The sequence below is a fragment of the Chionomys nivalis genome, chromosome 19 (genome assembly GCF_950005125.1).
Source record: "Chionomys nivalis chromosome 19, mChiNiv1.1, whole genome shotgun sequence".
Taxonomy (NCBI): Eukaryota; Metazoa; Chordata; class Mammalia; order Rodentia; family Cricetidae; genus Chionomys; species Chionomys nivalis.
In genome coordinates this window covers 60916549-60930988 of record NC_080104.1, presented here as the reverse complement: position 1 = coordinate 60930988, position 14440 = coordinate 60916549, and the positions used below count along the sequence as shown (strand labels likewise).

The window sequence follows — 14440 nt, the reverse complement described above, 5'->3', positions numbered from 1 at the left end:
AAGCTGACCTGCTTTGAAATCCCCATCCTTTCCTTTCCTTTCCTTTTTGAGGCAGACTCACTGGGTAGCCTTGGCTGGCCTGGAACTCACGCTGTAGACCAGGCTGGCTTTGACTTCACAGAGATCCTCTGCCTTCAGAGCGCTGGGATTGAGGGTGTGCACCACTGTGCCGCACAACTAAACGAGTTTTCTGGTCCATGCTACTCTTCCTCGGAGTGGATTCTGGAAAGATCACATTTATCATTAGAGCCTGATGGTGCCTTAATTCTGCCCTCGAGGGTTTTGAAATTCAATGTTCCTTTTTTGGGAGCCTGCTTGCAGACACATACAGTTTTGTTTTTTCTGAATCAGGGTCTCATATAGGCGAAACTGGCCTGAAGCTCACTCTGTAGCCAAAGATGACCTTGGACGCCTGATCCTTCTGCCTCCTCTCCCCTGGGATTACAAGCACCACCTGCCAGCCAGTGCAGTCTTGGGGATGGAACTCAGGGTCTCTCGGAACCTCCTCCTCCCCGCCCAATATGAATATTTCATTAGTCCCGCTGCTACCGCGTTTCCTGAGGGACTGGGGAAGCTGGTGAACTGTTCCTGCCTCACACTCCAGCGTCTCATAAATTGGAAGTACTGGACAGCGCGCTGACCAGAATGAACAAACAGAAAGGGTATTAGGCACACCAATAATCACTGGTGACCTCAGCAATTTTATTAACAAATTGATTTCCTTAATTGGGGAGCATAGCATTGCCGTGGGCTCCAGGGCATTGTAATAAGTTTCAATGCTGCAGAAGAAGGACATTGTCGTTGGACCTGTTTGCTCTGGTTTCCTCGCTTGCACTGCTCTTGTAAACATCGCTCTGGGTTCCCCCTACCCACACCCAAAATAAATAAATAGAAACGGGGGATCCAGGCTGTTGGCTCCTCTGTTGGTGTACTCCGCCTCCACTGGAAGCTGCGTTTCCAGGTCAGGCTCATCCTGTGATCACAGTGTGGCAGACCTGCTCATTCCATGCCCCCCAGAAGTCTGTGGGGACACCTCCCCTCACATGCGGGATGGGGGGGGCAGGATCAGGGTCTGCCTGGGACTATCCTTGTTCACCCATTCGTTATCATTGTTATTCTTGTTTTGTGACTCTAGGCCCTGTGGAGCCCAGGAGCTCCTGCACACAAGCTTCAGCCTCCTACTGAGCTACCCCACTACACCCCGCCAGTGCTCTTGTCCATTTAGAACCTGAGTACAAGGCAGGCAGGATGGACTAACGGGTTCACTTACTCCTGTCCCACCTATATCTCTTCGTAGGAGGTGGGAGGCATCAGCTGTGCCTGCCTGTGGCGTGGCCGAGCCCCACAAGCAGAATTTTCCTCCAGACTTCTTCCAGGAGATTGGTTTGTTTTTTTCTCTCCCTCCTGGCTGTTGGGGAATGCAGCGCAACGGAAAAGCAAGCGTTCTGGAATGCAGGCACCTTGCATCGCTGCAGTGCTGGCCTCTGACCCAGGCTACCCCCTCCTGTGTACTGATAATGGTGGCACTTCTACTGTCTGCTCCAAGAGGAGCTGCACTGCAGAAGATGCCCGGTGAGGGGCAGATGCCTGCGGAGCAGATTCCTGTGGCAACTGTCAATGCTGTTTGCCATGCACAGAGATGGCCCTTGAAGGTAGATATGGTCATTACGAAGACACCTACAGGGGATAGAGCTAGGCTACTCTAGCTTAGGTCCCTTTGCAAAATCTGTAGCCCAGAAGATTCCAGAAAGTTCCAAGAACCTTCATTCTCCCTCTTGGAGATCCTGCAGAATCCCGATGAGGTTTTCAAGGCCAAAAATATAGCCAGGATCTGGTCCCTCGTGGGTGGTGTGCTCATTCCAGGAACCCTTGTACGTCGCATGAGCGAAGTCAATCATTCGGACATCAACTTTGGCAGGGGCACCGGATGGGCTGCCTTGAGTGGTCTCCTGCCCATCGTAGATTATGAGGAGGGAGCTGGAGTAGAAGCGGTAGGAACTCTGGCTCCGGATGACCGTGAGCAGAGCCTGCAGCCTGCGAAGGATGGGCTCGAGGAGCTCTGTGCGTAGGCGGGTTCCATTATGGAGGAACTGGGAAAGGGCTTGCCTGAACCCCTCCTCCGAGAGTTTCCTTCCGTAGTACTTGTCTTTGCAGAGAAAACTCTTCTTATCAGTTTGATAAACCTTACATTGGAAGAGAGAGAGAGAGAGAGAGAGAGAGAGAGAGAGAGAGAGAGAGAGAGAGTAATAATAATAATAATAAAAAGCATGCCTTGGGGGCTGGGGATGTGGCTCAGCTGGTAGAGAGCTTGCCTAGCAGGATTGAATCCCCAGTACTGTATAAACCGGGCATGGTGGTGCAAGTCTATAAAACCACAATATAAAAGATGGAGGCAGGAGAATCAGGAGTTCAAGGTCACCCTCAGCTACTTACTGAGTTCAAGGCCAACCTGTGCTAAAACAAATCAAAATTGCCCGTGGTCCAGTGGTGGTTTCACCACACATTCCCGTAGTATGTGAAGTGATTTCCGGGTGATTTGGGGAAGAGTGGTTGAGATGCATAAGAGACGGTCTTATGCATGCTCCAGTGCGGCATTTTAAAGTATTCTCTTTGCAGGTCTGGTCTCTCAACCCAAGGCCCAAAGATCCTTCACCCGCAGAGGTGACCCTCAGCGCACCGCTCCAAGGTTTGGATCGCCTCTCCTGTGAATTTCCGATGTCAACTTCCAAGTCGTGATTTAATTCTTGGCTTCTGGCAGTCTTCAATTCAGATATTAGCAAACCCAAACTGGAAAGTTTCAGTAGGAGCCTGAAATCGGGCCAACGGACTTGGAGAGCCAGTTCGATTAAGTTCTCTCTAACAAAGTTTGGGTCCTTTTTCACAGATTTTAAGCATTCGGGGTGGCTCTTCCAAACCATCCAGGTGAATTGCTCAGAGGTAAAGAAATGGACTGGACCAGGTGTGGGTGGGGCCTGCGGGCAGCCAGTCCTGTTGCGGGGGCCTAGGAAGCAGAAAGAGGTCCAGAGCCTGCCTCTGCAGAGGACGGTTCTTTTCCACAGTCTCAGTTTCCTGCCCTTGCCACGTCTTGGCTATCAGAAGGGAGCAGATAGGAAAGATAAGCTGATGGGGACCCCATGGTGGCCACACCCAGTCCTCAGACAGCTCAGGGGAGAGCAGAGACCGAGACAAAGCCTCAACAGCCAGTGGCCGCCTGTGCCTGACTAACTGTCTGAGGCCTGTCTTGTCTTCATGTTACATAATGTGCTTTTTTGTTTGTTTTTAATCAGGAGGCTATAATAGGCTTTTGGGGAACCGGAGATTGGCTGCTAAATCAGCCTTAGTAAACACGTGGCAGGCGTCACTCTCTAGATAAATCAGGTCACTTGCAGAAGGTTGGAGGTCCGCAGAGAGACTCCATTTACTTCACAAATCATCCTCCTCTGTCCTCCGAGGACTGCATTCCCAGCCTTCCCAGGGACATCTGTGCAATGAATTTATGGACTCAACTTCCAGCTTCAAGGGGTGGCAGCTTCAATTAAGGAAAGCGATAACGTTTGCCGTCAAAGCAGAGCCTGGTTTTGTACTGGATAGACACGCTGTCCGGGGTGAAGTCCCGCCTCTCTCCCTGCAGTCCTGCTGCAGCCTCTTCAGTACAGAGGTGTGGCACCCAGGCAGTAAGGGGACAAGCCACCCCTGGGTTCAGTGGTTCTGACCTTCCTTGGTTAACCTAACCACGCAGCAGAAAGAAGCAGAAAGGCTGAACATAGACGAGAGACTAGCTAATGAGAATTCAAAAGAGCAAGTTCTGCACCCCACCCAAAGGGGACAGGACTCGGCTCTATTGCACATGTGGGTTCAGTGAGCCACCAGATGCATCTTCTCAGCTCTTCTCCAACCCCTGCCCCCACGCTGTCATTGAAAGCCCCTCCCAATATGGGTAGGAGCCACAGGACCGACGCACAACGTTTTAGCTGCCCCAAATAGTGAGACTGAGTTTTGGACAATCTTCCATGGTGCTCTTTAGAAAACCAGCATGTGGGCTGGGAATGCAAGGCAGTGGTAGAGTGCTTGCCTCCCCTGCCAAGCCTCTGGGTTCCATCCCAGCACCATAAAACCAAACAAAAATAACTTAACGCCCGTGTAATCTCAACACTCCAGAGAGGAGGCAGGAGGACCAGGGGTTCAAGGTCAGCCTTGGCTACTTAAGGAGTGTGAAGCAACCTGGGCTGAGATCCTATCTTAAAACAAAACACCACCGACACCCAGCATTTTAGCCTAAAAGGCTTCCTTGCTTGGAAAGTGCCCTAGAGCCTGGGCTCTGCAGGGAAGCAGAGGTGTGGGTGGCACCCAGGCCTACCAGGATGCCAGCTTCCGACCCCTGCCAGTCAGCCCTCTGCATCGACCTACCTGCATGCCACAGATGCGCACGCCCAGGCAGGCTGAAGTACTCTGCGCACACTTCTTCATGTGACGGGCCTTCTTCTCCTCTGACGCGTCATCCCCATGCTGCCGGGTCCCCATCTTTAGATCCAGGATGCAGGGCTGCTTGTATTGTGATACCACGTTTTCCAGGAGCAAGAACCCTGGATGCACTAAGTCAAGGAGCGCCCCGGCAGGCCCGGGTCATCAGTCAGAGCACCTGAGGTTCCCGCTCGCCCCTCCCTCCTGTTTCCAGCTTTTCCCACGAGCCTGGCTATTAAGAATGTGAGATATTCACTGGCAGTCTGCTCTAATAAGTCCATTTATTTAGGGGGAGTTTATGAGAACCTTTTCCCATTTTGCTCTGGAGTTGAAATTTAAATGCAGGCATGCAATTCCTGGCAGGCCATGCCCAATTTACATTTTAGGACAGAAAATCACAGGGCTGAGACCTCCAGTCCGCTGAACGGGCCGGCACCTCCTGGGACAAGGGGGTTGATGTTCACCTCGGAGATAAGTTGCAGGAATATTAATTCCAGTGGAGTCATTATCCTTCAAAAGCTTCTTAGGGATTAGGGCGGCAGATGTGTCATAGTAAATACTGCAAGAGCAGCTGCTGTTTGCAGGAAGCACTGGGGTGTGTGTGCGCGCTTGTGTGTGGCTAAACTGTGTGTATGTGCGTGTGTGGCTAAACTATGTGTGTGTGTGTGTATGCGCGCGCGTGCGGGCGCGTGTGTGTGGCTAAACTGTGTGTATGTGTGGCTAAACTGTGTGTGCGCACATGTGTGTATGTGGCTAAACTGTGCGTGTGCATGTGTCTGTGTGTGCGTGTGTATGACTAAACTGTGTGTGTATGTGCGTGTGTATGTGTGTGTATGTGTGTGTGTGCGCGCGTGTGGGGAGGGTAGGAAAGGCCTGCCTCCCCTCAGGACCCTCCACGGCTCTTGGGCTGCAGGTAGAAACAGAAGCGGCAGAATAGATGTTGGAGTGGGGTGGAGACACTCCAACCGAGCTAGCATCACGTTCTCTGCCTCCCCAGTAACCCTGCCCCATCCCTCCTGCTGAAGTGCCAGAGACACGCATGCCAGGGCCCAGCTTAGCCACTAGCTGGGTGTCCCCACTCTCTCTGAGTCTTCTTTTGAAGGGATCTGTTTTCTTCTAGACCTTGGGCTTGTAGGTTCAAACCCTCAAATCACCCCACATCTGTTCCTCCCTCCCCACCCTACTTCTCTCCTTGTCCCTGTGTATGTTTGTGTGTGTCTGCTGTCTGTCTATCTGTTTCTGCCTCTCTGTCCTCCTCTGCTCATGCCTGTACCAGGTAGTTGTGTGCAGTTGCAAGAGTGGTAAGGATACGGTGCCGTTTGTCCTCTGGGTACTCAGAACACAGGCGGGTCAGGTGGGCTTGGTGACAGTGCAGTCCCCAAGGGTTAAAGCCCCTTCTTTCCACCTGGCTCCCATTGGCACTTTCCTCCTGTGGGGAGGCCTGCATGCTGAGGTGGCAATCAGAGCTCAGAAGCACCTTGGCTGTGCTGTGGAGGGAAGCGTCTGAAGACAGCCGGGGCAGCAGTAGCCAGAGGCAGGAAGGATGCCTGTGGCTCACTGCTTGGCCTCTCTGGCATGGCCTCTAGCAAAGACCACCCAGACTACTGCATAGGACTCTCTTACCAAGCCACCAGAGATATCACAGGATTCCGAGGACATCCCTGCCCAAACTGGGTGGGTACTTGACACCAGATCACACCAGGTACCTCTTGGGAGCTTTTCTTAAGTGTGCTACCCTCAGAGAGTTAGAGCCATTTAGGTCCTCTCAGGGGACAAAGAATAGGGATAATGGCGTCACCTGAAATCTCAAGGCTGGGGGGCTGGATTCATGCCCTGGTGCGCGGCTACATCCTTGAGACCTCAGAGTGCCGTACATAGTCCATACGCACAGAGTGAGAGCCCTCTCTGCCTTTCGGCTCCAGCTGCGACGCTGAGCCCAGAGCTTGGGGAAGAGGCTGCTGTCACTGTTTCCCTTTGCTTCCATAAATGTCTAAAGCCCTCAGGGACCCTGGGAAAGGTTAACTGACATTAGCAGAGGCACCCAAGATCTCTCTAGAGTCCCTAGGTCCCTGGGGGCCTCTTTTGTCCCTTGGGACTCACTCTTCTTGTCTCTTCCCCATAGTTGGCTAAAAAACCCGACTTTCGAGAGAAATTAGGCATACTTCCTCTCCATAAACTATTCCAAGGTTTCCAGCTGCATACTCTCCCCCAGAGACCTGCGCGGTCTCAGCAAAGCAGGTATTTAATTAAACAAGCTCTGGACACAAGCCCTGCCTGTGTATTGGTCCATGAGCTAGAACACGTGTCCACCCAACCCCCAAGAAAGGGTGGAAGAGACCCCCCCTTTCTTTGCAACACTGGCTGTTCTAGACCAAGCCTTCATTTCAGTTTCTCATTTTCTTGACACCAACCCTCTGTCCCCTGCCCAGTGGTCCTCACCTTTCCTTGAGTGAGTGTGTCAGCTGAGCCAGGGCATGGGGGCTGCTCCCATTGCTGGCTGGCTGCTGAAGTGTCTGCCAGATGGCTACGGCTCTGGAATCTGGGGAGACTTGGAGAGGCTCCAAGTTCTCCTTCAGTGGGTTGGCGACCAGGCCGAGATGGCCTCTGCTGTCTCTCCGGAGGTGCACCGTGATGGTACCTACAGGACACAGGGCAGAAGAAAGAGCACACAGAGTCACATGTTGTAAGTCAATACTGTTGAGATTGGTGGCCCTGGGCGGCGTCCTTCTCTCCCTAGCTCCTCTCTCAAGAGTCAAAACCAGGGTGGTTCTGCCTGTACCTGATCCTGGTCCTCAACAGTTCCCACCCTCCACCCCCTGGAGCTTGCAGAAAGTAGCCTGGGGGTGACCTAGGATTGTCTTCTTTATCTTCTTCTCGTACTTTGCTACATTGTTCTAGAATTGGACTCCTGCCTGCACTCCTTTCCAGTCACCCCAGGACCAATCCATCCAACGCCAACCTGGGAGACCTCAGAGCTAGTCCTCCATGAAGGAGCCTCCCTGCTCCCCACCTGCAGGGGGGCGCCACATCTCTTTCTTCTCGTTTGTCATCATCTAGCCAGCTTCTTCTAGGAAGCCTTCCTGAGGCAGCGGCTGGACTCAGGACTCTCCCCTCAGTCTTTTCCTCTGCCTTTTCCCTTGGTGCACAGCTGTCGTCTTTGGCTGTATACATCAGCCAGCGTATGGAGAACTGGGGTACGTGTGGTTCTTAGAGAAAACTCTAGAGTCTTTGAGGTCTCCCTAACATGAGGTTTCCATCTCTTGCCACCACAGCCAGCAATTACGGCAGGAAAATCACTGGCTGTGCTGGCGAAAACCTCCCCAAAGCTTATCTACCACATACTCTGTATTGTCCTCAGACACTGGTGGGACACAAAGCTATCTGTGCTGGGCATTAGCACTGCACAGTAACAGGCAGTAGAGTCCGTGTTGTAGTGGAAGGGCCTGGCCTCCCTCTGTGTCCTCCCTCTGTGGGGCTTGGCATCCAGCACTACCTGGCTGTGCCCGGGTACCACACCACAGACTTAGCATCCAGCCTTACCCTGGTACCACACCACAGACTTAGCATCCAGCCTTACCCTGGTACCACACCACAGACTTAGCATCCAGCCTTACCCTGGTACCACACCACAGACTTAGCCTCCTGTTCTTTGAGAACAGAGCACTGGTTGATCCTGTCCTCTGCTGTTTCTTTCTTTACCCACTTCTCAGCATCTTCACCCCCTTGGTGCTGAGGAGCCGATCACGGGCAGTGCCCTGATGGCTTCCTGCACTCTCTTTCCCAGTTACTCGGGCCAGTGGTGCCCTGGCAGGGGTGGGAGGGTAAGAGAAGGAAGGTACTTGTTCAGCCATCTGTGCCCCCACTCCATGTATCTATGGGTGAGTCAGGCACTGCTATGTTCCAATAGGATTTCCTCTTCCTCCCTCTTGCCCTGCATGCCCGAGGGGCTACATTTTCAGGGTGCCCTCAAGTTTGCTTGAATTTCTGCAACTAGTCCCTCATAAAAACTCTCTCGACCACGGTTTGTTTCCTACTGACCGAGATGGAGAGGAGGTGGGGTCGTGTTTCTTTGTGTTCAACATTTATTTTCTCCCCAGGCCCCTTGGTCACCTCCCGAGTAGGAGTGGCTATTTTGCTGAGTAGGCAAGGGGGTGCTGCTGATCTTCCTGCCTGCATCCATGCCCAGCCCTTGTTGTGGACCCTTGTTCCCAGGGTCACTCTGCAGCTCAGCATGCGACTCTCCAGAGTCTTCTACACTAGCCCAGTGGGCTGCCTGGGCCAGTCCCGTCATCTCAGATTCCTAGTGACCTAATTCTGCAGCCTAGGAGGAATATTCAGTTCTGTTAGACTCCTGAAAAATACTGCTTCTCCTCTGCCCCTCCCAGGCCCCTGTATCCTTTAGACATCTCAGCAGTAGTAATAATGCTATTGGCTTTTGCGTTTATCTGACGACGGTGTTCACCCTGAATCGTGCCTGTCATATTCATCTGTGCTGTGCCTGAGAGTGGCCAGCTGGGGACATTGCCTCATCTCACTTGTGACTTCTAAATGACAACACATCATAAGATGGTGCAGCAGGGCTCAGGAAGTCTGAGCCAAGGTCACACAGCCAGCGTGGGATGGAGTCACTGATCAGGTGGGCGCTGAAGAAGGGACGTGTTAGAACACATTGCCCAGGACTCCACGGAGTGACAGAGATAGTCAGGCTGTGTTCACCTCTGCATGCAAGAGGGACACTCCTGCTGTGGTCCCAGAAACACAGCTCTGGCCAGTCTCTTCTGTGGAGCCTTCAGGGGAGCCTCATCATCACAGAGGGCATGAGCTTTGCATTTCCAGTCCTGGGTCCTTGGGCAGGAGGTTGCTGTGTTTGTTCTGGGGAGGAGAACCTTCCAGATCTCAACATGAAGCCTCTCTGACTAAAGCGCTAGCGGCCCTGTGCCTGTCCTGGAGGGAGCTTGTGCCCTTCTAGCTGCGTAGTGGGTCCAGGGAACCCCACTAGCCAAAAGCAGTGTCCTCTGGGGTCTCTTAAAGTTCATGCTCCCATCTGGCAGCCCCTGGCCTTTTCTACTTGAGGGCCTGTGGTGACATGCCTGCCAGAAAACACATTTCTCTGCGGCTTGTGCCCAAGAGGCCTCCCTAGAGAGACGAGAAATGTGACCTTCCCCTGACTGCTCCAGGCTTCATTCCTGTCTGATCTCATCGGTTCTGAGTGCCTGCATAAATGCCAGCGAGTGGAGGTGCAAAGAACCCCCAACTAATAAAATGCAAAAGTCATTTCCATTTCTCATATTGTCAGGGCCTCACGATGGGCACAGCGTTCCTGCCGCTCAGTCTTAGCCACTGATGAACTCACGGTTTGCTGTCTCCTAGCCCCACCCTACCCTCCTCCCGCTTTCCTCTCTCACCCAGCACAGCACTTCCCTGGAGCTGACCCCCTGAGATCTCCCTTGTGAACTGTGCTGGGTTGCCTGCCCCTGACCCAGGGGACCCCAGCGTCTCTGGGGCTTGGGATGTGTGCCCTACAGTCAAGGCTTAGACTCTGGGGTCCTGAGATCTGTTTTCTTTTCTTTTTTTTTGGATTTTTCAAGACAGGGTTTCTCTGTGGTTTTGGAGCCTGTCCTGGAACTAGCTCTTGTAGACCAGGCTGGTCTCGAACTCACGAGATCCGCCTGCCTCTGCCTCCCAAGTGCTGGGATTAAAGGCGTGCGCCACCACCGCACGGCTCTGAGATCTGTTTTCTGAGGCCCTACCAGAGCCTCAGGGCCTGCCCCCTCTCTTCCCATGCACCTCAGCCTGAGGGTCTGCCAGCTGGGAGGACAGAGTGCTTGCTGCCACGATTGGCATGCCTAGAGCATCTCAGTGATTTCGGTTTGACCAAGCAGTTTCCTGAGCCTTGGCAGATAGCGTATCATGTGTTTATTTTTGAGTTTATGAGAACATTCACCGCCACCATCTGTAATATGAATCTGGCCAAGCCCTCCGCCAACTGAGCCCAAGTGCCTGTCTTTACTCACCCAAGGCCCACAAAGCCGACTGAGTGGCGAGGGACACAGCCCCAAGGTGACAATGCTGTGAACCTAGCTAAAGTCTACGGCGAGCCACTGACAAGTGACACTTCCTTTTAGAATGGCACCCTAGCCATGGTGGGGAAGGCATAGGGTGGGCTCCATGGCGTGTTGCAGCCGCTTCAGACACGGCCCCTCTTCTCTGAGGAAGCTATTCCTAGGTGGGAGCAGAAGGTTATCTGTCCTGCTGATAGGGTGTTCTGAGGCAGACTGTCTCCTCCCTCCTGGGGACACTCCAGGTAGCTGAGTGGAGGTTGATGGAGTCAAGAACCCATCCTTGAGATCTAGACATCAGGGCTTCAAATCCCGGCCCAGCCTCTCACAGCTGCGGGTGAGCCATCTCTCCCCATCAGTGTCTGCTTCTGAGAGTTGTGAGGTTTGGGTAAGCCGGGATGTGGAAACCTCTTGCAACGGCCCAGGGTACTCATGATGGACTGACTGCCTCCACTGCTCTTATTGGTTAAAACCAGCCACCTCCATTCCTTGTCCTAGCTCTACTGCAGACACCCAAGAGTGAACCGAGTACCCTCCCGGGTTCCTCACATTGCCAGAGAGTGAGTCACTATTTCTTCATCAAAGTCTGGCATTGGGGTGCCACCCCAGCCCTCTCTTAGGCCGGCTGGCAGTCATCCATTATCCAGGGAGTCAGGAGGTCCTCTGCCCCGGCTCACCCCCACTGTGTTTAGAAGCACCCCAAAGGCAAGGCTGACCTAGATCTTGTGGCGTGGATCGTCATTTAGCTACAACCTTTGGCTCGAGGTGTGGGCAGCTCTTAGTGCGGGGTAGTCTGACCTCCAAGTTCCCAGCTTCACAGGGGCGTGAGTGAAATGTATCCGGGAGAAAACAGCCTTTGATTGTGTGGTTTTGATCTTTTCCTGGACTAGTGCTACACGACATAGGCCCCTCAGGACGCCGGGCAGAGACTGTCACTCCCAGTCGGTTCGGGGGTACACCACAAGCTAAGCTAGGGTGTGAGGTAGATTCTGTCTATTAAATGCATTTTTCATTTACGGTCTTTTAAACTTACAATGATTATTTGGGGTTGTAACCTTTTTCTAACCAGGGAGCGTCTTGTAACTAGAGTTAGTGCCCTAAATAGAAGAGCCCTCAGGAGGTGTCCCCCGGAAGTGGAGGTCTGGAATGGGTGTCTAGGACCTGAGAGCACCCTGTCATCCCCCAGAGTCATGGCAAGGTAGGGGCCCCTGAGGACCTGAACCGACTCCCCTTTGCCTGGGGCAGCCCCACAGTCTTTCTCAGCGCCAGAGCTGTGCCGAGCAAGCGTGAAATGCTCCCGGCAGGACCTGCTACCTTGCTATGTTGAGTTCAGTTACAGAGGGACAGACATTAATTCCAGTGGATTCTCTGACAAAATAAGTGGCCTTGGGAAGCCGTGGGAAAGGCCAGGGCAGGCAAGACTGGGGGCTCCAGAGGCAGCCCAATGTCCTCTTCTCTCTCCAGAGACCCAGTGTGAAACAAGGTTCAGAAGTCACAGCCAGGCCTGTGGTCTGGTCATGCCTAGCAGACTTTCCCATTCAGGTCCATGATGGCTATGATGCCTAGTCCTGACTCCTGACTGGGTCCTGCTCGGCAGGTCTGGAATGGAACCCAGGAGCCCTGATGAAGCCCATGCTTGGAAAGACTACTGCAGATGCATCCGGCCTTCCCATTTGTTCCGAACACCTGAATGCAATGGGTTTCTTTCTTTTCTGAGCCTTGAAATTGTTGTATAGCCAAGGGTAACCTTGAACTTCTGGTTCTCCTGCCTCCACCTCCTGAGAAAGACTACCACAGCTATGTGCCACCACGCTCCAGTTGGTGCACTGCTGGGGATGGAGACCAGGTCTGCATGCGTATTAGGCAAGCACTTTTTGGCAGGTTGAGGCATGTCACTGGTCACTGGTCCCCACAGCGGGTTTCTGATGGCCTTGCAGGTACCATGAAAAACTAAGACTCTTTAGAGGGTCTTGTCCTGGTGTGTTTGTTTGGGGTCACCTGGCCGTCAACTTTGCAGGACCTCATTTACCAACCCCCAAGTGGGGGACCAAACCAAATCCCAAACCTTTGGATTTGGGCAGGGGAATCAGACAAGGAAGCCAACAGGCACGGCTCTTCCCACAACCACCTTGTGCTTGGCTCCAGGACACGCACTGCCATGCTGCAGTTTCCCCAGCTTACACACTGGAAGGCAGCCTGGCCTTTGCCCTGCCTGTATGGAGTGGACATGCTGGACTCTAAGCAAGTCATGTACCAGACTCTCCATGGCCGGTCTAGCCTGGGTGTCCAGAGGGAGGCCAAGGCCTTACTTGGTCTTATGTTTAGCCACTGTCAAGCACGTCACACTCCCAAAGAGCAGAGTAGAATATGCCATCAGGACCCACTAGGACTGGGCATCCTTCCATACCGTTCCCAATGCTTGGATGTGGCATGACTTGACCTATCCCCAAAGTCATTACCACTCATGATCTTGGAGGAATTCTGAGACACGCTAGCACAGGGACCCTGGCAGTCGGAAAGAGGACTGTTCTCATACATCCCTTACACCCCGTGCCCGTTGACAGCAGCTATGAGTGCCACCGAGGCTGGACCCCACCACTCACCTTTGTACTGTGGGGTGAAACACTTCATGGCCAGGGGCAGGGACTCGTAGAACTTCTGCTCTTGGGAGTTAAGGGGCTTGCAGACTGTGTGTGCATCGTACTGCAGCATACTCAGGTGGCCGCCAACCTGGTGCAGGAAGGGCTCCAACGGCACACACACCCCATTGTTCCCCGTGTCGGTGCTGTGCAGCACCACCATGGCACCGGCACCGCCAAGTCCGCCCACAGGAGGCAAGAGACAGAAGCTGCTGCCACCACCAGGTGGGCTGTCCGTGGTCCCCGGCTGTCTTGCGGCCTTTACAGCTTTACGGGTGATTCCTGACAGGCCACTTCTCTGGCAAAAAAAAAAAAAAAAAAAAAAGGAAACAGAAATTATATGGAGAAGGGAGTATGATGGGTGTGTCACCCATGAGCCCTAAAATAAGATGGTGCATAGGCATGTACTGCTCCTGAAATAATCAGTCATGAGAAACTGTAGTCTGATTCCATGGATCGAGACTGAGAGGGAGACTTTAACCTTGTGCCCTTTGAATTTAAATATTAAAACTATCAGACAACCCACACAAATCTGAGTTTCCAGACTCAGGGTCTAGTCCTGACTTGAAGCATCCATCTCTGCGTGGGCGGGGAGAAGCAGAGCAGCTGGGTGTCCACCCCAACAGGATTGCCTTATTTCTCTAGAGCAGTGCTATGCTCGAGTGGTTTGTGTTCTCTTTATGATTGGCACACACAGCTGACTGCTATGACTTGCAGGTTACCAAGCCTTCTGGGCCTCAGTTTCTCTGTGCGGAAGGACAGGAGGTAGTGTCAGGGGCAGGATTAAGACAAGGACACAGGCAGGTCCCTGAACCCAGTGCCACCATCTTCTTTGTGCTCCCTAAGTTGGACTTGCCTCACCTGGAACTCCAGAAAACCAGTTTCTAAAGTCATTGTGACTTTGTCTCGGAAGAGTGCCAAGGAGACGGTGAGGGGTGGCTCTTCTGTGGAGTGTTTGTCCCCTCTGAGAGGACATTCCCACAGCAGGGCCCTCACCACAGTTATTAATACCTTTCTCCCTCTGCTGGACTCCTGGCTACCATGCGACTGGGCAGTACTGGGCATCATTAACCCTCTAATTGACCTTCACTCCAGGCCCCGGGCATGGCTGGCTGGCTCTGCACATGGCTCTGCCTAGCACTTTGTTCAGGACCTAAGCTCAGAGAGGCTCGACAAGCGCCCGGCCTGCCAGCATGCCACAGGATGGAAAGTCCAAGTCGGCTATCCCCGTCCCCGCACAGGCTCCCCTTCCCTGCCCATGTCCTTCAGGACACAGTGGAT

At 53.2% G+C, this 14440-nt stretch overlaps 1 protein-coding gene across 1 annotated transcript; it reads right to left on the bottom strand.

The window, feature by feature from the left end:
• Window positions 1-693: 693 nt before the first annotated feature.
• Window positions 694-13406, bottom strand: Ip6k3 (inositol hexakisphosphate kinase 3). Its single transcript, XM_057751528.1, has 5 exons — window positions 13124-13406; window positions 6901-7099; window positions 5773-5948; window positions 4408-4583; window positions 694-2183 (listed from the first exon to the last, which is right to left on the bottom strand). The coding sequence occupies exons 1-5, from the start codon at window positions 13320-13322 to the stop codon at window positions 1764-1766; spliced, it is 1170 nt and encodes a 389-aa protein (XP_057607511.1). The 5' UTR covers window positions 13323-13406; the 3' UTR covers window positions 694-1763.
• Between the last annotated feature and the right edge of the window lie 1034 nt (window positions 13407-14440).

Coding starts and splice junctions, on each gene's coding strand:
- Ip6k3 (XM_057751528.1), bottom strand. CDS start 13,322: ATGGTGGTGCTGCACAGCACCGACACGGGGAACAATGGGGTGTGTGTG. Junction 7,100..13,123: donor TTTCACCCCACAGTACAAAG/GTGAGTGGTGGG, acceptor TGTGTCCTGTAG/GTACCATCACGGTGCACCTC. Junction 5,949..6,900: donor ACACACTCACTCAAGGAAAG/GTGAGGACCACT, acceptor TTCCCTCCACAG/CACAGCCAAGGTGCTTCTGA.